The following is a 20,844-nucleotide window of genomic DNA, read 5'->3' on the forward strand; positions in this document are numbered from 1 at the left end:
ACGTAGTCCTCTCCTCAAAGATAAATGACAAAGACATTAAATTGCATGTTAAACTAGTCCGTTTTTGTTGTTGAAACATGCATGCAATGTCTGTGTGCAAGCGTGGCGTGTATTGGTCCGTCTCACTTCTCGACCATATTGAATCAGCTTCAGTCAGTGAGTCCCAGGAAAGCAGTACTTTGGATACATACTTTATGTATATATTTTCTTTCAAGAATGCCACTGCTGGCCTTGAAAAGTTATACAGCTGGCATATAACAAACTAAAAAGTCCTGCTGTAGCATTTCAAACTTTCTGAACTTTTCATTCAGGCATACTGTACATGCATAAAGCTAGGTAAATGTAAATGGTGCATTTATATAGCGCCTTTATCCAAGGCACTTTACAGAGATTGTGCATTACATTCACACATTCACACATCGATGCCGGAGGAAACCATGCAAGGCACCAACCTGCACATCGGGAGCAATTAGGGGTTCAGTGTCTTGCTCAAGGACACTTTCACACTAACTCTGGGGGAGCCCGAGTTCGAAATGGGAACCTTGCGGTTCGGTTACTCTACCCCTGAGCCACTACTGTAGCGTACGAAAGACGTTCCGACAATCAACTCCAGTTTTGGCAACATGTCTCACTCACCTGACGGCCCGGATGAGTGTCTTCACTGCAGGGATCACCTCCTCCATGGCCACGTCACAGCACTGTTTATCCTCCACACTGTCCTCCCCCACTCCCTCCACTGGAGAGACAACATGGAGGACAAATAAATTCACTTTTTCGTACTGGCCAACGCTAAGACCCGAGTTCTCTGAAGAACGTATGTTGCTATAATCAGTGGTGCTCAAACTTGTTTTATGTCGTGGACCCCAAAATGATATGTATTTGGCCGTGGACCCATCTCTCTCTAGGTCGACACCAGAAGCTTTTGAAGCCAAAATGTGTCTAAAATGGCAGATCTACACAAAATGACGTGCTATGGGTGTATGCATGCATGTGCGTTCATGTGTTTTACGTTTTACTGTATGTGTTTTACGTGTGTGCGTGTGCGCATGTGCTTTATTTGAATGTCCAGCCTTTCGATTTTATAAGTAGTGAGAGACTAGCTGTTGACAAAATGTTGGCTACAATTTACAAATAATGTTTTTGTGCCATATATAAAGTTGACAGAAGCTTATCCTCAGTAATACAAATGGATGAGTTAAAGGCAGACAAAAGCCACCATGGAATTACAAATTGTCCCACGTTGTACAAACAAACCTTGAAGTTGAAGATGTTATATTTAGACTTTAGATTAAAGCTAATATATATGCTTTGAGCTTCAGGCATACTGTACATGCATAAAGCTAGGTAAACCTACGAGCTTGTAGGTCTGCTATTTTTGAAAAATCGGGAAAATATTTATTTCAGAAAACTGGAGGATTTAGAAGATTTTTTTTTAATTTTGAGGTCAGGCCCAAAATTATGCAGGGGAAAAGAAAGAACAGAAGCGGTTCAACCCCGGTGGAGAATGGGCCTAGGCGTATATGTGATGCTTTGCTGCGTATATGTGATGCTTCGCTGCCCGCCACCCACCGTCGGCCGGAGGTTAGGGTTATAGGGTATATGTGATGTGATTATAGGGGATATGTGATGCTTCGCTGGCCACCACCCACCCCCCCACCCTGCCTGCCACCCACCGTCGGCCGGAGGTCGCGGCTTGAGGCGCAGCGAGGTGCGGAAGCGCGTGCGGTCGTTGAAGCTCCAGCTCTTCTGCACCTTGCCGGGGCTGGTGGCGTCGGGGACGTTCTCCTGGCTGGGCGAGCGGCGTAGGCCCGCCGAGGCCGGCGCCATCGGCGACGCCTTGCTCCGGATGGACTGCGACGAGCGCGAGTTGTTCATCCTCATCCGATCCCGGAAGCCAATCTTGTTACTGCTATAATAAACAGCAGGCAGGCAGGCAGAGACAGAGGGGTCAAAAAACAAGCAAAGCCTTTTTTTTGTTTTATTCCTCACCCTGATTGACCTCCCCCCCCCCCCCCCCCCCCCCCCCCACCACCATATTATGTCCCTGGCTGGGAGCTAAGCCAATCAGCATGGGTGGAGGATACGTGGCCTTGAGCTCGTTAGGAAATCAGTGCCTGAACGATGCTCCATTTATGGTTAAGATTCCGATCCCGGTTGCTAGCCCACTGATTTACCAATGTTTTGAACCGGTATATTTTGTCTTAAAAATCTATCTGAACAACTTTGATTAAAGTTTCTGTTTGAGAACATCCAACTTATGAGCAAATACAAAACAAAAAACATTTAATTAAGCACATTAAACATAAACGATTTCACTTTAATTATACACTGAACAAGCAAAGTAAATACTGTAGAAAATACACAAACTGAACCTTATTTAACCACTTAAGTAAAACAGAGCATGGGGGCTACTGACTCGTTTAAAGATGGCTGTTTAGAGACCGACTGGCAATAAAGTTGCTGAAGGACGAGAGACGGGGATACGGCAGCGACAGACATTTTCTTTTGTGTCTCGGACGGGAGAGAGAGAGGGGGGGGGGGGGGGGGGGGGGGCACGTGTGCGTTGCTAAAACTGGATCCTGCCCTCGAGAGTTTTGCTTATTTCAACAGCCTATCATAGCGCCTGATTCAGCAAAAAATGAAATCCCGCTGAAACCTGATTCAAGCTGGGGTGCTGGGGACTGTCGAAAATGTGCCACCTAAGTTACCGTACCACTAGAGTGGAGAAAACGCTTACAGGAATACACATCAGAGGGCACTCGCCAATGGTGTAAAGTAACTAAGTACATGTACTCAAGTACAAATTTGAGGTATTTCCAATTTTCTGTAGTTTTACTTCTACTCCACTACATCTCTGGGGACAATATTCAAGATAATATGAAAGTATTTGAAAACTTGTCTTTTTACTTTGGATATTATTATTACAAAATATACATTATACAGACTTTAGCCCTATACATTTTGGCCATTTGAATAGCCGATCTACAAACTCCCAATGTGACACATTGTGAGCTTGTAGATCAGCTAGTATCAAAAGATAGAAAGAAAACTTGTGAAACGGGACGTTCTGCATAGGGCTGTCAATCGATTAAAATATTTAATCAGATTAATCGCATGATTGTCCATAGTTAACTGTGATTAATCGCAAATTAATCGCATATTTTGTATACGTTCTAAATATACCTTAAATCAGTAGTTTTCAAGATTTTTCATATCAAGGCCCATTATTTATTCTGCATTTGAGCCACGGACCACCATTTGATGACATTTAGCCTTCCAGACCCAAACTAAAGAACTGTATTGATGTTGGCCAATGGTACCATTACGAGAGATAACAGGCCATGTTGATCAAAATAACATGTTTTCAAAGTTTTCTAATTGTGTAGACTCACTGGGAGAGAGAGAGAGGGGGGGAGAGGTCGGGCCTCACTGACTGCCTGCATTCACATGCATGCGTCTCTCAACCATTCTGTCAAACTTCACAGTGCGTTAATCGCGCATTAAAAAAATTAGTGCCGTTAAAAGGATTGTGAGTTAACTACTTAATAGTGCGTTAACTTTGACAGCCCTATGAGTACTTTCTACTTTTGGTACTTTAAGTAGCAAGTACATTTTGATACCAATACTTTTGTACTTTTACTGAAGTAAAATTTTAATTCTGGACGTTAACTTCTAACAGAGCATTTCTAAATTGCAGAATTGACACTTTTACTTAAGTCCAAAATGTGAGTACTTTTATCCACCACTGGCACTGACACAGAGAGAAGGCACTAGCAAGTCTACACACCAACACCAACGCATGGCTGCAGCTAGAGGCCAGACTCAATCTAAGGTCATCTGTTTACAGGAAAGCTAATCCAATACGGTCTGTCTTGACGTGCTAAACGTCTCACCCACGTGCATGCAAGCATGTTGCACACATGGAAGTGTCACAGATCCTTGAGGCATTTCAAATGTCATGCGCCAGAGGGCAATTCCAGGCTCCTTGTTCACTCATCCCGGTGATGATCGTTGTGTGGGCCATTTATATTAAACATTTAATAGTTGAGGGGCATTAGTGTAAATAGCATTTCCTACGAGCAAGCTGAATATGCTCAGGTAGACATACAGTATAGAAGGAAGTGGGAAGAAAAAGAGAGAGAGTGGAGAGAGTGCCAGACCTTTGCATGCAGTCGGGAAGCAAAATAGGTGATTTGGATGCATTGAAGGTTGCAGAAATTTGGCAGCGTCTTTTTCACAGACATGCAGAGAATTCCTTGCATGCCAAGAATGTGACAAGGAAAAGTTTAATAGAAACCAGTGGAGCACAACTCAAAATGGGATTGCATGCTGAATAATGTATACCAGAATTCAATGGAAAACATGCAACAACAAAAAAATAAGAACAATTTCTTTGACTTCAATATTATGTGTCCTTTTGCGGAATGTCATGGTGGCTAGAGTAAAAATATCCATTTTCATTCTGTGCGTTTGGAAGAAAGACATTGCATTTACAGTAGTAGCGAATACTATGGATTCCAAAGAAGAAAAAAATAAACCCAAGTTTCTCTATTTTGTGGTCTCCACGCCCAGTCCAGAGAAACTGTCCAAAGTAAAAGATCATAAAACATCTCATTCTCTTCCAGAGTCAATGATTCACTCAAGCATTTGTGGACCGTGAGTGAGAACGTTGTTCAGCCCAAAGATTCTGTATGCAGAATCAATGTTTACAGAACACTGAAAGATATACTGTACATTTTAAAACACCCAATCTACAAAGCTGTAGATACAATTTGGGACTGTTAAAACGGGGATGCCACGTTGAAATTGGCTAAAGATGCTTTTTGACGTCCCAAGGCAATTTTTTCTCGCTTCGCTCATTCGGTCCAAAAGACTTGGCGAGGAGTGCATAGGATGGGTGTGTGCATGTGCGTGTGTGTGTGTGTGTGTGTTAAGGGATGGGATTGGGTGACTGGTGGTGGTGATGGTGGTGTTATCGAGCGAATGGCGGTGATGTGATCTAGCGTGCCCCGTGCACAGGCTCAGCGCCGGGGATACCTCTGCTTGCGGCCAGCGTGAATCCTGAAGAGACCCCGCTTTTTAGAAACCAGTTGACTGGGGAGACACACAAGGCAGAGGGGTCAGAGAGTGAGATGTGAAGAGAGCAGTGGAGGGGTGTCGGTGGGTGGTGGTGAAGGCAGACCAGAAGTTCTGGGGCTCGGTTCGACCCCCCGACCCACAGAGAAAGAGGAAGGAAGGAGGGTGTAGGAACTTGTAGGAAGGGAGTTGAAGTGAAGGAATTAGCTCTATGCACACAGAATAATCCTTCCTACCTCCGGGCCCCTTCCCCACTGATGATACTAATTTAGGCTCTGTTCCATTTAGTGTACAGTGGTTCTCAAACTTTAATTTCAAGGTCCCCCATTTGTACACTCTCAGAGTTACAGACCCCTACGGGGCCATTTGGAACACACTCAAGGACACTTGAGACACTTGAGATCCAATGGTGTAGCAGTAGTACAGTAGGTGTAGTGTTTCCACAATATCAGCATCTGTTTGACCAGAATGGAACAGAGCCCTCATTAGTATCATCGGTAACACCTGTGAAGCAAGTAGGGGAGGGGCCCACGTTCTTTCCAAAATGGTGTGTGTGCATAGAGCATAATTGTTGCATTTCAATAGTCCAAAGAGGCCTTTACTTTATATCACGTTTCTTTAAAGAAAACAAAAGCAAACATCTGGGACAAATCTTCTCCAAAAAGGCTTTTTTTTGGGAGGGGGGGGGGGGGGGATTATTATGATGATTAGATGTTATGCATTGATCTACTGTAGGTGAAGAAGCAAAGCATGCCAAAGGGTGACAGACAGGGTCTTATAATGCTTCACCAGCTGGGTCCATCCATCAAGTCACCAATTAATCCTCATTGACGACATTTCTGCTGGCGTTTACGTTTATTTTATGTTTTGGTCCACATTTGTAGTGCATGCAGCCTCAGCTCTTTTTAATGCTTATCTTATACTGTCGCGTGTCAGCGTTGGGCGCCAAAAAAATGGCATTATCCATTTTCGGCACGCGACACCAACAAACTAGTACAGACCAGGCTCGAGTCTCGGAGCAGGGCCAAGTCAAGTCTCAAATCATTCGAGGAAAAGTTCAAGTCAAACGTCCTGATTATCATGACTTACAGTATAGTTCCGACTTGTGTCCGAGTCTCCAGCTCTGCCCATCGAATCAATTATCCATACAAGTCTACCTCTATACCACTTTTTTGTTATATTTGCCTGCCATTTCATCAGGATGGCAGACAATTATTTTAGCGCTTACTGTAGCACACACCTTTCAACTGAACGATGAACGTCTACTGTATGTATGTACTATTCTAATTGCAGTGAAGCGGGACAATTTGGTAGGGAATGTTTTAACCAACCGGGACAATCCCGGTCAGACTGGGACGTGCGGTCACCATAAGAAAGTAAAGTGGCAGATTAAACTATCCTTGCGGTGGTCAGATGTTTGTTTTTTTCCCCCATGTCTCGAGTCCAGTCGAATGTTAACAGTCAAGTCTTAATAAGATAATAGCAAACTCACAGCTAAATATATGACATATACGACATATATGACTAGGGGCTAGTCATATGCTCTAGCACCCCCTAGTGTCTATCTGTGCACACCACTGTCAAGTCTCCAGGTTTTCCGTATATGACACTATGTCACATTAGTCGGTTCAACTAGTACTAGTGGTTCTCAACTGTTATTTTGACTGAAATGTCCACCACAAGCCACCCCTGGATTGACACAAAGTGTCACTTTTTGCCTGGAAGAAATAAATAATAAAATATAGTAATAAAAACAGTAGTAGGGATCAACTGAATATTACGTCTAATAAAAAAACGGAGCACACCCAAAACCTCAAACAACAAACAAACACCCTGAAGGGAAACAAGCACACCTCATGTCATGACATGACGAACAAACCTGCACGGGACGTCCTGCCTGAGATCAGGATGAAAAGATGGAGGGGTGGCATGGAGGGGAGAGAGAGACAGAGAGAGAGAGAGAGAGAGAGAGAGAGAGAGAGAGAGAGAGAGATGATGGGGGGGTAGAGAGAGAGGAGGAAAGAGGAAACAGTTGAGTGAATGGAAGGAGGCGGCGCTTATAGGGCTGGGCAAGACGAAAAGATATCGAACCAATAGAGCGCCGAAGTCTGACCTAATTTCACATCCTGCTCCTCCCCCCTCATTTTTGGACCAGAGACAATTTTAAGATGACCCAATGTCATTCTCCATAGAGAAATTACTTCAGCAACCCAGGGGCTGAATGAGTGACGGCAGGATTTCGGTACTCTATAACAGTCTTCACCTTGCGATGCGTTAACCCATTCTGACCGGGCACCCATTTTGGTGTCAGCATCATGTTATGCTTTAGCTATTTAAAAATAGCAGATCTACAAGCTCATATCGCGCCACCGAGTGGCGCGATACGAGCTTGTAGGTCTGCTATTTTTGAAAAATCGAAGAGCGACTGACATTTTTAGAATCTGATCTCAGGTCAGAATGGGTTCATCAGACCAGTGTGTGTCCGGCGGAAACCTCGTATGAATCTGATCTCAGGTCAGAATGGGTTAATGTGACCATATGGATCTACTGGTATTTTCACGATAACAATAAATACATTATAGTAATCGTTCATGAATCAAAATTGAGGCAATAGATTGTAATAACGGCGATATTGATTTGATCGTCCAGCCCTATAGCGGCGGTCACATGAGAGTGAGAGAAAAGAGACATGACACAAAGATGCACACGCTGCAAGAAGCAAGAGAAAGCAGGCCGTCATCGAACGCGGGACACACTCACACGCTGCTCTCAGATCAGTGATTAGTCACGGTTAGTTGAAGATACACAACAGGATACCCACATGCCGCACACGGCACACAGACCCAGGAACAGCCAGCTTTCAGGTTTGGTTTCTTTATTCAGTTCTTTCTTTCTTTCTTTCCTGTTTCTATACAGACACCTACAGTATATCCCATGGCGGTGTGACAATGTTTTTTTTTTACCTGCAGTGTGTATTGGGCGCCTGTGTGTGTGTGTGTATGTTAGGGTGACCAGATGTCCCCGTTTGCGTGGAACAGGCATTTCATTAAGCCGGTTAAAATAACATGAGAAATATCCCCAAAGGCTACAGTACCAAGTCGGCCCCACTCATGGCCATGGCACCCATGACCAAAATTTGCATTTTAAAACAAAATGTGAGACACCAGAGGAGTTTAATAACCAAATGATAGGATAGTAGGCCTATGGTCAAATATGACATCAATGCATTTAAGTAATAAGTTACTAACCACATCCTGTCCACCCTGCCCCCACACAAGTGATACTTCTGTCCCTCAAATGAACAGTTTGGATCTGGTCACCTTAGTGCGTGTTTGTGTATGAGTGAGTGGCGATGATGGGAGAGAGCGTGCGTACCTGTCCCCCGACAGATAGGGGGAGCTGTAGGGCCTCAGCCCAGACAGCAGCGTGTGGTAGGAGTTGTGGAGAACCTTCTTGGCGCTACGCTGTGGCTGCAGGTGGCTGAACAGCAGCGTCAGTTCTCTGACCGACGCCAACCACCAACGTGCAAAAGTATACATGAATGAAAAAAACAAAACAAAAAAAACAACGGAAGACATGACAAATCAACAAACCGGAAACAAAAAACAAACAAAAACTAAAATGAAGCAAAGAGAAAAACATAACAAAACAAAAGATGAAAAAGGACAAATTAATGGTCCAAACATTTAAAAGAAGGGGAACAGTGTGTGTAACTATATGTATACGTACGAAAAGATCCAATTTGGAAGAAAACTATAGAGACAGACGGGCTTGATTTAATTATAGAAAACTATAGAGACAGACAGGCTTGATTTCAGGCAAATTCAAGACTCAGATTCTGACATTCCCCTCCTTTTAAGCAAACAAAATTAGTCAAATTAATAACTAAATGCAGATTTTAAGAAATTATCGAACTAAATGCAGGAAATTATAAGAACAGTGATGGCATTAGCGTTTCATACAGTGTAAGGTGTATTTTAATTTGGATTCTGTAGCACCACTGAACATCACTAATGCCAACATTTTTCACAAAAACAGAATTTTATGTACTTATGAGGAGCCACATGGGAATTTGAAAATGTTTACCAAATTAGTATGTATGAAATAAAAATAATAGCAAAAATATACACCCACAATTTTAACGAAAACTGTGCTGCTAATGACAACCTAATGTAACAATGAGTTATGGTGAACTTTGTGTGTGTATTAAATATCTATCCTCAATTGTCTTTTGTTTTAACCCTCAATTGTAAGTGATGGTTTCCAGCAATTAAATAAATCAAATAAAAAAATCTGTATTCTACTTTTAATGTATATATATTTAATATTTTTTAATCTACATTGAGCCTCTGGCTCTTGTTTATTCGTGATGTTTTAGCCGTTGTTAAGCCCTTCACCACAGGGCCTTCAAACAGATCTCATGATGCAACAACAACTCTCAAACTGTTTTTTTTGCCGTTCTATCTCGCATCATTTCAACACATCATTTCAACAACACTGTACATCAGTGTTGATTTCGACAGCAATTTAGTTGTTTGGTTTTAGTCAGTCTTTTGAATAAAATGTATATTAGTTTTTGTCATTTTTGGTAATATAAGAGTTTAGTTGACTAAATCTACAGTTTATTTTGTCAACAAAAATCTATTATTATTTATTATCACATTTTTATCCCACAATTTTGTACCCCATTTTTTCACCCAGTGTCAATTATCTAATGTAATCCTGGGCTCTACACTCCCTCTGCCAACCTGGGGAGAGCAACAGACTGACCTCATGCTTCTGTCAATGCATGAGGAGTCCATGCCGCTTCTTTTAACCTGAGAGGGGGGGGGGGGACGTAGCGTGTGGAAGGAACACATTGTTCAAGTTTAGAGACCAGGATTACTGCATGTTTTTTGTGAGGGTACCTACCCTGGGAGACACAGGGAGAACATGCAAACTCCACACAGAAAGGCCCTTTTGCCAACCCGACGTGGAGGAGAGAACACGCCCCCAGTGCCTACAGCGTCCCAAACGGGAATCGAACCCAGGACCTTCTAGCTGTGAGGCGACAGCACTACCGACTGTGCCACTGTGCTTCCGTAACAAAATATTATATATATATTTTTTGGCAGGCCTTGATGGCATCGTAATGACTTTGTTGCATGCTGAAAATAGCCAAATTTGCATTTATTTTCAGAGTGCAACCAAACAAAAAACAGACCTGTCTTTTAGTTCTACTTAATCTTCTCCGCTAGTCTTTTGCTAACATTTTAGTCAATTTTTATTTGTTGACAAAATTGTCAATATTAGTCTTAGGCATAATAGCTTACTTTTTCTTTAGTTTTTCCGTCATAGTTTTTAGTCGGCGAAATCAACACTGCTGTACATGTCTCGTCGACGGCCAGGCACAGCAGACAGCCATGTTGGCCATTTTGCTGTTTGGACACGGCTGCGAGCCACAGTCCACTGATCCACACACAGTCCACTGATCCACACACAGTCCACTGATCCACACACAGTCCACGGTGCCAGGCAGGGAGCGCCAGGCTCCAGATGGGAGCACTTACCTGAAGGAAGGGAGCATGCTGTCATAAAAGTACCATGTGGCCGTCAGGTACGAGCGCTGCACGTCTGTGGAGTAGAGGCGCCACGCAGCCTGGACACACACACACACACACACACACACACACACACACACACACACACACACACACACACACACACACACACACACACACACACACACACACACACACACACACACACACACACACACACACACACACACACACACACACACACACACACACACACACACACACACACACCATTACCAGTCTTGTCATGGAAATATTCGCACATCCACTTTGATGCCGACGGATAGTGACAACTAAAGCAATCATTTTGACTGAAAAAGGAGAGAGGCCGCACAGCTCGTTGATGGCATTTGATGGCATCGTGACTACGAGCTGTGCGGTCCTCTTTCCTTTTTCAGTCAAAGTTTTATCTCCTGTGGTCAGCACCTCCCCACTACTGGTGTGCGCTTTGTTCAACTAAAGCAATCATGACAAAAGTATTTCATGAACAAAACATCCCGCACTCTGCTATTGCTCAGCAACACCAGTTTTTATTCAAACTGACAAACATTTCGGTCTCTCTCTAGGCCTTCATCGAGAGTGTCTTTCAGTTCTAATGCCATTTAAACTTTTCTTTTGCCATTTTTAACCCCAAAACTTATTTGCAACTATTTTGAATTAGTTCAACTATCCGATCTACATCGACACGTTGTGAGCTTGTAGATCGGCTATTTGAACTATTTTAAAATGTAGTAAAACATTGCATAGTTTAGGGATAAGGGTAAGGGGTGCCACAAGATATAGCCCCCCCTCCATCTTAAAACCTAACCTCTAAACGCCTAACCCAAACCCCAACTTTTCCTAAGTGTAACTCCCCAAGCCTTGTTTGAAAACAAACCATTAATCTTGTGAAGACCAGGAAAAGTGTCCTCCCAGTGTCCATTTATCACAATACTTGTGGCCCTCGCAAGTATGATAATAATAAATACTATATAATAATAAACATAATAGTAGTACAGACACCCAAACACATACACACAAGCACGCACGTGTGGGGCGGCGGTGGCTCAGGGGTAGAATGGCCGGATGGGAACCGCAAGGTTCCCAGTTCGAAGTGTCCTTGAGCAAGACACTGAACCCCTAATTGCTCCTGATGTGCTGGTTGGTGCCTTGCATGGTTTCCTCTGCCATCGGTGTGTGAATGTGTGTGTGAATGGGTGAATGTAATGCACAATCGATGTAAAGCGCCTTGGATAAAGGCACTATATAAATGCACACACACCCCACCAGGCAGTTAAGTGTGAATTATCTTGGCCTCTCTCTTTTTAATGTACTATAATGGAAGTTTGGAAAAAAGCTCAAGATTTGCACTGAATCCATTTCCCTGTGTGTGTGTGTGTGTGTGTGTGTGTGTGCGTGCGTGCGCTCATGCTCACGTTTGCGTGTGTGTGTGTGTGTGTGTGTGTGTGTGTGTGTGTACTGTGTGTGTGCGAGCGAGCACGTGTGTGTGTGTGTGTGTGTGTGTGTGTGAAGTGTGCACGTGTGTGTGTGTGTGTGTGTGTGTGTGTGAGATCAGTGTTGTCTTCTGGACAGTGGATTGTGTTAAAAGGCTCCTGCAGCCTCAGTAATTATGAATGTCAATAAAAATTAGTCATAAGTATATCAAATATTTATAGATATTATATAATAATATATATAATAGATATCAAAGCACAAGCAGTGATACATGACGACACTGGAACACGGACTAACAGTTTTATGCCATGAAGTTGCCACATCAGTGTTTTTTTGTCTTTTGTGTTCTCTCTGTTGATACCGTTATATGTTATGGTGCACTAAACGGAATTTCGTTGTACCGTATGTCTCATACAGTGACAATAAAGATCTTATCTTATCATAGATTGTCTTTATTCAGACCGCGGCCATCTTGCCAGCAAGGTGCTACCTAGGTGCAACTTACCATCCCGCTGTCCATGGTTTCGTTTGGAATATTAACGCTTCTAAAGAGAACAGATGTGACAGTGCGAGGTAGTAATGGAAAATTATAACCTCCCGGTTTGAGGGGGAAATGGAAGGTGGGGCTTTTCAGAGTAAAATCTGCCTTATCTGCTGGGCACTCTAATTCCGGCGCACTGGAAGTGTTAAATAAGCACTGCTCACCTGTATGAGGTTGGCTGCAGGCGTCCTCCTCTTCTCAAAGTGTTTCTGTCTGTGCTGCTCCTGAACCTTCAGGGCAAAACCTGAGCCGAGGATGCCCTGTGGGACGGAGGGGTCAGAGGTCAAAGGTCACACACACACTAAAGCACCGTCTCCAAAGATATTCAATTATTCTTATTGAAGATCCCGATTGGGGCCACTAGAGGCCAAATGGTACACAGGTCATACAAAATGGTCTCCTAAAGTGGGCGCTGTGTGATCTCGCGAGCGTCCTATGTTCACTGGTGCTCGAGCTCGTGAGTGCGTGTTGCTGGGACAGAGAAAGGTCGATGATTAAGTCGATTTTCTCCTGATTTGTCTCTCTGAAGAAAGCCATTTTAGTATGAAAGTCTTGGGAGGTGTGCATGGCTTGTGCCGATCGGGTCCAATATTTAGTTCAGTGATCATATTAGACTCCAACCTGCTATATTTAGTTCAGTGACCATAGACTCGAACCTGCTTCCGGTCGCCTAAAAAGGTGCCGACGTACCTCACACAGATACGGGAGGTAAATTAAGTCCAAAAATAATATATATCATTTCTTCTCATTTTTTCATTATTCATTATTTTACATTTTGTCAGAAATGTTCAGAGATGTGAAACAATAAATGACACTATATTGATCATAAATCAGCGGTTGTGTTGGTTGGTTCAGACTCACGGCGGGCAGGGCGAAGAAGGAGACCCCCAGCAGAGCGAAGGCGGCCGCTAGGAGCCGGCCCTGCCAGGTGCGAGGCGTCTTGTCACCGTAGCCAATGGTGGTCAGCGTAATCTGTGTATGCATGCACACACACACACACACACACACACACACACACAGTTCGAATGAAAAGTTTACTTAATTGTCAACATACTCACTAATAAAGTACAGTGCCTTACAAGTATTTGTAGAGGCTTTGTAGATTTTGTCTAAAAGGACGTTTAGTTTGCGAACGACTGTAATATACCGTGATCTACCCCAAAGGTAGATCACGATCTACAAGTAGATCACAAAGGCTGCAGGTAGACCACGGCATGTCCTTAAAAATATATATATTTTAATAATAATAATAATAATAATTAATTATAATTTATATATTTTTTAATTTATAAAATATTTAGCCACTTGAATTAAGGAGACTTGATTGATTGATAAAAAAAAGGGCCTGTCATCTCAAACCCACAATGCAATACGTATCATTACAACAAGCTATATTTAAAACAAGAAAGTCTTTTGGACCGAATGAGCGAAGCGAGAAAAAGTGTGGAGACTGGAGAGCTTGGTTCACATCCGGTCACTCTACCCGGACTACCCCTGAGCCACTGCCGCTGTGTACTTGAATCTGTAGTATACAGTCCACCACTGTGCAGCGCTTTGTAGAACCTCAGCTCAGAGAACACCTCACCCCGTCCTCACTCACTCTGCTGGTAGAAATGTGTTGGGCGCAGTACTCACCGTCCCCCACCAGAGGGAGTCTGCATAGGTGTGGAACTCCGGGTTCACATCCTTCTCTGCCAGGTAGACCAGGAAGGAGGCAAAGATCAGCACCAGGAATCCTATGTACCAGGCTGTGATCAGCTCCTACAGACACACAGACACACAGACAGATCAGCACCAGGAGGCCTATGTACTGTACCAGGCTGTGATCAGCTCCTACAGACACACACACAGACAGATCAGCACCAGGAATCCTATGTACCAGGCTGTGATCAGCTCCTACAGACACACAGACACACAGACAGATCAGCACCAGGAGGCCTATGTACTGTACCAGGCTGTGATCAGCTCTTACAGACACATACACAGACACACAGATCAGCACCAGGGAGCCTATGTACCAGGCTGTGATCAGCTCCTACAGACACACAGACAGATCAGCACCAGGAGGCCTATGTACTGTACCAGGCTGTGATCAGCTCCTACAGACACATGATGTACACAGACACACAGATCAGCACCAGGGAGCCTATGTACCAGGCTGTGATCAGCTCCTACAGACACACAGACAGACCAGCACCAGGAGGCCTATGTACCAGGCTGTGATCAGCTCCTACAGACACACAGACAGACAGACAGATCAGCACCAGGGAGCCTATGTACCAGGCTGTGATCAGCTCCTACAGACACACAGACAGACAGACAGATCAGCACCAGGGAGCCTATGTACCAGGCTGTGATCAGCTCCTACAGACACACACACAGACAGACAGATCAGCACCAGGGAGCCTATGTACCAGGCTGTGATCAGCTCCTACAGACACACACACACACACACACACACACACACACACACAGACAGACAGACAGACAGACAGACAGACAGACAGACAGACAGACAGACAGACAGACAGACAGACAGACAGACAGACAGACAGACAGACAGACAGACAGACAGACAGACAGACAGACAGACAGACAGACAGACAGACAGACAGACAGACAGACAGACAGACAGACAGACAGACAGACAGACAGACAGACAGACAGACAGACAGACAGACAGACAGACAGACAGACAGACAGACAGACAGACAGACAGACAGACAGACAGACAGACAGACAGACAGACAGACAGACAGACAGACAGACAGACAGACAGACAGACAGACAGACAGACAGACAGACAGACAGACAGACAGACAGACAGACAGACAGACAGACAGACAGACAGACAGACAGACAGACAGACAGACAGACAGACAGACAGACAGACAGACAGACAGACAGACAGACAGACAGACAGACAGACAGACAGACAGACAGACAGACAGACAGACAGACAGACAGACAGACAGACAGACAGACAGACAGACAGACAGACAGACAGACAGACAGACAGACAGACAGACAGACAGACAGACAGACAGACAGACAGACAGACAGACAGACAGACAGACAGACAGACAGACAGACAGACAGACAGACAGACAGACAGACAGACAGACAGACAGACAGACAGACAGACAGACAGACAGACAGACAGACAGACAGACAGACAGACAGACAGACAGACAGACAGACAGACAGACAGACAGACAGACAGACAGACAGACAGACAGACAGACAGACAGACAGACAGACAGACAGACAGACAGACAGACAGACAGACAGACAGACAGACAGACAGACAGACAGACAGACAGACAGACAGACAGACAGACAGACAGACAGACAGACAGACAGACAGACAGACAGACAGACAGACAGACAGACAGACAGACAGACAGACAGACAGACAGACAGACAGACAGACAGACAGACAGACAGACAGACAGACAGACAGACAGACAGACAGACAGACAGACAGACAGACAGACAGACAGACAGACAGACAGACAGACAGACAGACAGACAGACAGACAGACAGACAGACAGACAGACAGACAGACAGACAGACAGACAGACAGACAGACAGACAGACAGACAGACAGACAGACAGACAGACAGACAGACAGACAGACAGACAGACAGACAGACAGACAGACAGACAGACAGACAGACAGACAGACAGACAGACAGACACAGACAGACAGACAGACAGACAGACAGACAGACAGACAGACAGACACACAGACACACAGACAGACAGACAGACAGACAGATCAGCACCAGGGAGCCTATGTACCAGGCTGTGATCAGCTCCTACAGACACACACACAGACAGACAGACCAGCACCAGGAGGCCTATGTACCAGGCTGTGATCAGCTCCTACAGACACACAGACAGACAGACAGACAGACAGATCAGCACCAGGGAGCCTATGTACCAGGCTGTGATCAGCTCCTACAGACACACACACACACACACACACAGACAGACAGACCAGCACCAGGAGGCCTATGTACCAGGCTGTGATCAGCTCCTACAGACACACACACAGACAGACAGACAGATCAGCACCAGGGAGCCTATGTACCAGGCTGTGATCAGCTCCTACAGACACACACACACAGACAGACAGACAGATCAGCACCAGGGAGCCTATGTACCAGGCTGTGATCAGCTCCTACAGACACACACACAGACAGACAGATCAGCACCAGGAGGCCTATGTACCAGGCTGTGATCAGCTCCTACAGACACACACACAGACAGACAGATCAGCACCAGGAGGCCTATGTACCAGGCTGTGATCAGCTCCTACAGACACACACACAGACAGACAGATCAGCACCAGGAGGCCTATGTACCAGGCTGTGATCAGCTCCTACAGACAGACACTAGATCAGCAGGCTGGCTGGGTGGGTCTGAGCACGGAAATTGCATTTGGTTGGTTTTCAAAACAAAGTGTCACTGTTGTGCAGCCTAACACACACATACATATTAACTGTATATGATTATATCAGGTTTATCAGTACAGTACACTACAGTAGAGGGACCCCCTGGGGGCCCCCCCACATGGTAACTCTGTCATTTCTCAACCGTTTCGGGAAGTTCCGGGGACCCCCACACGGAGTTGCACCACTTACTTCACACGGGTGTTTTTTGTTTTTTTTTGGCTGACTTTCCATTATAGAACATGCATACAACATGTAAGCTGTATTTCATGCCAATGAAGCACATTTAAACACATATATTATATATACTGACAGATAGGTAGAGACACAAACACACAGAGAGAGAGAGAGAGAGAGAGAGAGATCAGGTATCAGCAGCCCCTCCGGCGCTGTGTTTCTCATCATAATGCGTTCTCAGCACCGTATCACTATCATTAGGGTCTGAATACCCAACATCCTCTTCATCATCATCATCATCATTTAGCACATTTCTTCTCAAATACTTTAATAATAAATACTCACATAAATAATTCCTTGCATAAAAGTAACCTAAACATTCTCAATAATGCGTTACAATTAAACAAGCCTAAATCAGCCTGAAAACTCAATGAAAAATCATAAGAAACACCCCTGTCCCATTCCTAATCAAGGGAATTTCCACCAGCAGTGCAGGAGAGACAACTTAACAAATCAGTGATTACAATTTCAATACACAAGTTTAAAACATTAGTCCTTTCATATAGAAAGCAGTTTGATGTGTGTGATGTGTTGATCATGAGTCATGACACAGATTTATTTTCAGAGGGGGTCCACCCATGGACAATTCTATATTTGGGTGTCCTTGACATGAAAATGTTGTCAACGTGGGGTCCGGGGATCACCAAGCAGTCCAAATGAACGGGTCTGTAACTAACTAGACCCCCCCCCCCCATGTTTTCTTCTACCGTGGTATCTCTGGGAACCTAAACTACACCGTCAGTGTTAAATGTAACCCTGAGTTACAGAGCCGTGAGGGTTCATTACCGATGTTGAGAACCAGCGCATCATAAAACAAGCCAGCACAATGAACAAGCACAGCAATACTGTGCGCACACGTGTGTGCGTGACCTAGTTACTGTATGGGACGTCAACGTCATCATGTTTGACTCGGCAAGTTTCTCGCTGCGTGTTCTCAGCAGTGAGGGGAACACACACACACACAGGGCGACGGCGGTTTAGCTAAAGCCTTATTACTGCAGTGCTCCTAACTACATGAACCCTGTGGCAATATATGCTGCAACTGCTACTGTATGATTGCTATTTGACGTACAATTAAGTATGTATGGGTTTTTAAGTGAGTACGTAGCCTTGGGAAACAAACGGTTCCTGAACCATGCGGCCCCATATAACCCCTTATCCCTAAACTTCTTTGCCTTTTCTTTAACTATTTTGCAAAGCATTTTTTAATAGTTAAATGGCCAGTCTACAAGCTCACAACGTGTCAATGTAGACTGGCTAGTTGAACTTTCAAAATAATTAAAAAAAAGGCAAAGAAGTTTAGGGATAAGGGGTTTAGCGGTGACGTAAATGGAGCCCTATATCTTTATCTAAAAGTACATCCCTCAGCCATGATGTACAAGTACAGTACACCCCCTGGACATGACGCTAGTACGTCACAGGGACTTAACACCTGATCGATGTTGAGTGCCAATTAAGCAGGGAGCCACTGGGTCTTTGGTATGACTGTGCTGGGCGATTGAACTCCGACCTCCCCAGTCTCGGGGCCGATCATCACTCTACTCATTCTCGCAAGGCCTCTGAGCTGGTCGCTCATTGTTGAAGTGGTCAACCCTGATTCATAGCGATTTCATTCATCGTGCAGCCATATCACTCACCAAAGAAATACCTATGATTCTTGTCGAGTACAACCGTACGACGAGGTATGCATGATCCTTTAGCACCACCTCCATAATAGTAGCCTAAAGGCCTATTCATAGTCCAAGTTTAGGTGATAAGGTGACCACCAAAACGGTGGTCAGCCTATGAGGTGACCACCTTGGCACCATTTGATGAGATTTATCCTCAGACGCAAAACTAAAATACTAAATGTTGTTGTCGGATAAGATTTTGTCCACAGTTCCATGCTGTATTGATGGTGGTACCATTAGGAGAGAACAGGTAAACGTTTATTAAAATAAGGGTTCATTTGGTTACCAACTCTCCACCATTTAGCTAGGGACCACCTGGAACCGACTCAATGACCACTGGTGGTCCCCGAACCACTGGTTGAAAACCACTGGCGTAGACCCCAGACCCACCTTGCTGTGAGTGTACAGAGACCCCAGACCCACCTTGCTGTGAGTGTACAGAGACCCCAGACCCACCTTGCTGTGAGCGTAGAGGCCCCAGACCCACCTTGCTGTGAGCGTAGAGTCCCCAGACCCACCTTGCTGTGAGTGTACAGAGACCCCAGACCCACCTTGCTGTGGGCGTAGAGACCCCAGACCCACCTTGCTGTGGGCGTAGAGACCCCAGACCCACCTTGCTGTGGGCGTAGAGACCCCAGACCCACTAGAGACCCCAGACCCACCTTGCTGTGGGCGTAGAGACCCCAGACCCACCTTGCTGTGGGCGTAGAGACCCCAGACCCACCTTGCTGTGAGTGTAGAGGCCCCAGACCCACCTTGCTGTGAGCGTAGAGTCCCCAGACCCACCTTGCTGTGAGTGTACAGAGACCCCAGACCCACCTTGCTGTGAGCGTAGAGACCCCAGACCCACTAGAGACCCCAGACCCACCTTGCTGTGGGCGTAGAGACCCCAGACCCACCTTGCTGTGGGCGTAGAGACCCCAGACCCACCTTGCTGTGGGCGTAGAGACCCCAGACCCACCTTGCTGTGAGCGTAGACCACAGAGCCCAGCAGTTTCCAGGTGCCGCCGCGGCGGTCCATGCGCACCATGCGCAGGATCTGCAGGAAGCGCATGCTGCGCAGGGCTGAGGTAGCGAAGATGTTGCCCTGCGTGCCCGCCGCGATCACCGCCAGCGACGCAATGAACACGATGAAGTCTGTGTGGGGAGAGAGACAGCGAGAGAGACAGACAGACAGACAGGTGGTGTACCGTGTTAGAGAAGGTAAAGCACGTTTACACATTCACATCAACTGTTCGAATCCCAATCCCCATGACCCGTTTCCTGTCTATCTACTGTATGCTATTGTAACACCCGGGAATCGAACCTGCGGGTCTCCCACATGGAAAGCCAACATCTTAACCACTAATATATCCCTATATGACTCGGGGGAGATATTAGACTTTGGAGGCCACCTGCAGGCTGAGGTTGTGAGCCACACTGCTACACTATCAATGAAAAGGCAAAACAAATTGGGGGTCCATGGCCAAATGCGTGTGAAACTTGAGGGTCCTTGAGGTAAAAATGTTTGAGAACCACTGTCTTGAAGTGTGTGCATGCTATGCACACCTGCATGGCACACATGCACACACACACACATAAACACACTTATGACAAACACACACACATAAACACACTTATGGCACACACACCCACCTATGACACAGAAGGGCTTCCTGGCGAACCGCAGTCGCCCCTGCCATCCTCTGTAGCGACAGCAGCAGCCTGCTGCCCACACCCTGGCGAAGTACTCCACCCCGAACACCACGATCATCACAAACTCCTAGAACACACACACACACACACACACACACACACACACACACACACACACACACACAGTCAGTGACAAGCACAGTCTGCAGGGCTC

The 20,844-nt window shown here is 45.4% G+C and overlaps 1 protein-coding gene across 1 annotated transcript in view; it reads right to left on the reverse strand.

Moving 5' to 3' along the window:
* Positions 1 to 20,844, reverse strand: part of kcnq4 (potassium voltage-gated channel subfamily Q member 4) — a gene marked incomplete at its 5' end in the record, with an annotated part of 106,094 nt that overhangs the window by 19,227 nt on the left and 66,023 nt on the right. Inside the window, 10 exons of the mRNA XM_083774493.1 lie at positions 637 to 736; positions 1,674 to 1,906; positions 5,038 to 5,094; positions 8,452 to 8,577; positions 10,626 to 10,714; positions 12,795 to 12,890; positions 13,492 to 13,602; positions 14,266 to 14,391; positions 19,957 to 20,132; positions 20,631 to 20,757. Coding sequence (XP_083630619.1) covers positions 637 to 736; positions 1,674 to 1,906; positions 5,038 to 5,094; positions 8,452 to 8,577; positions 10,626 to 10,714; positions 12,795 to 12,890; positions 13,492 to 13,602; positions 14,266 to 14,391; positions 19,957 to 20,132; positions 20,631 to 20,757 — 1,241 coding nt within the window. The remainder of the gene's footprint in view (positions 1 to 636; positions 737 to 1,673; positions 1,907 to 5,037; positions 5,095 to 8,451; positions 8,578 to 10,625; positions 10,715 to 12,794; positions 12,891 to 13,491; positions 13,603 to 14,265; positions 14,392 to 19,956; positions 20,133 to 20,630; positions 20,758 to 20,844) is intronic.

The sequence above is a fragment of the Protomyctophum parallelum genome (genome assembly GCF_964188405.1).
Source record: "Protomyctophum parallelum genome assembly, chromosome: 1".
Lineage (NCBI taxonomy): Eukaryota > Metazoa > Chordata > Actinopteri > Myctophiformes > Myctophidae > Protomyctophum > Protomyctophum parallelum.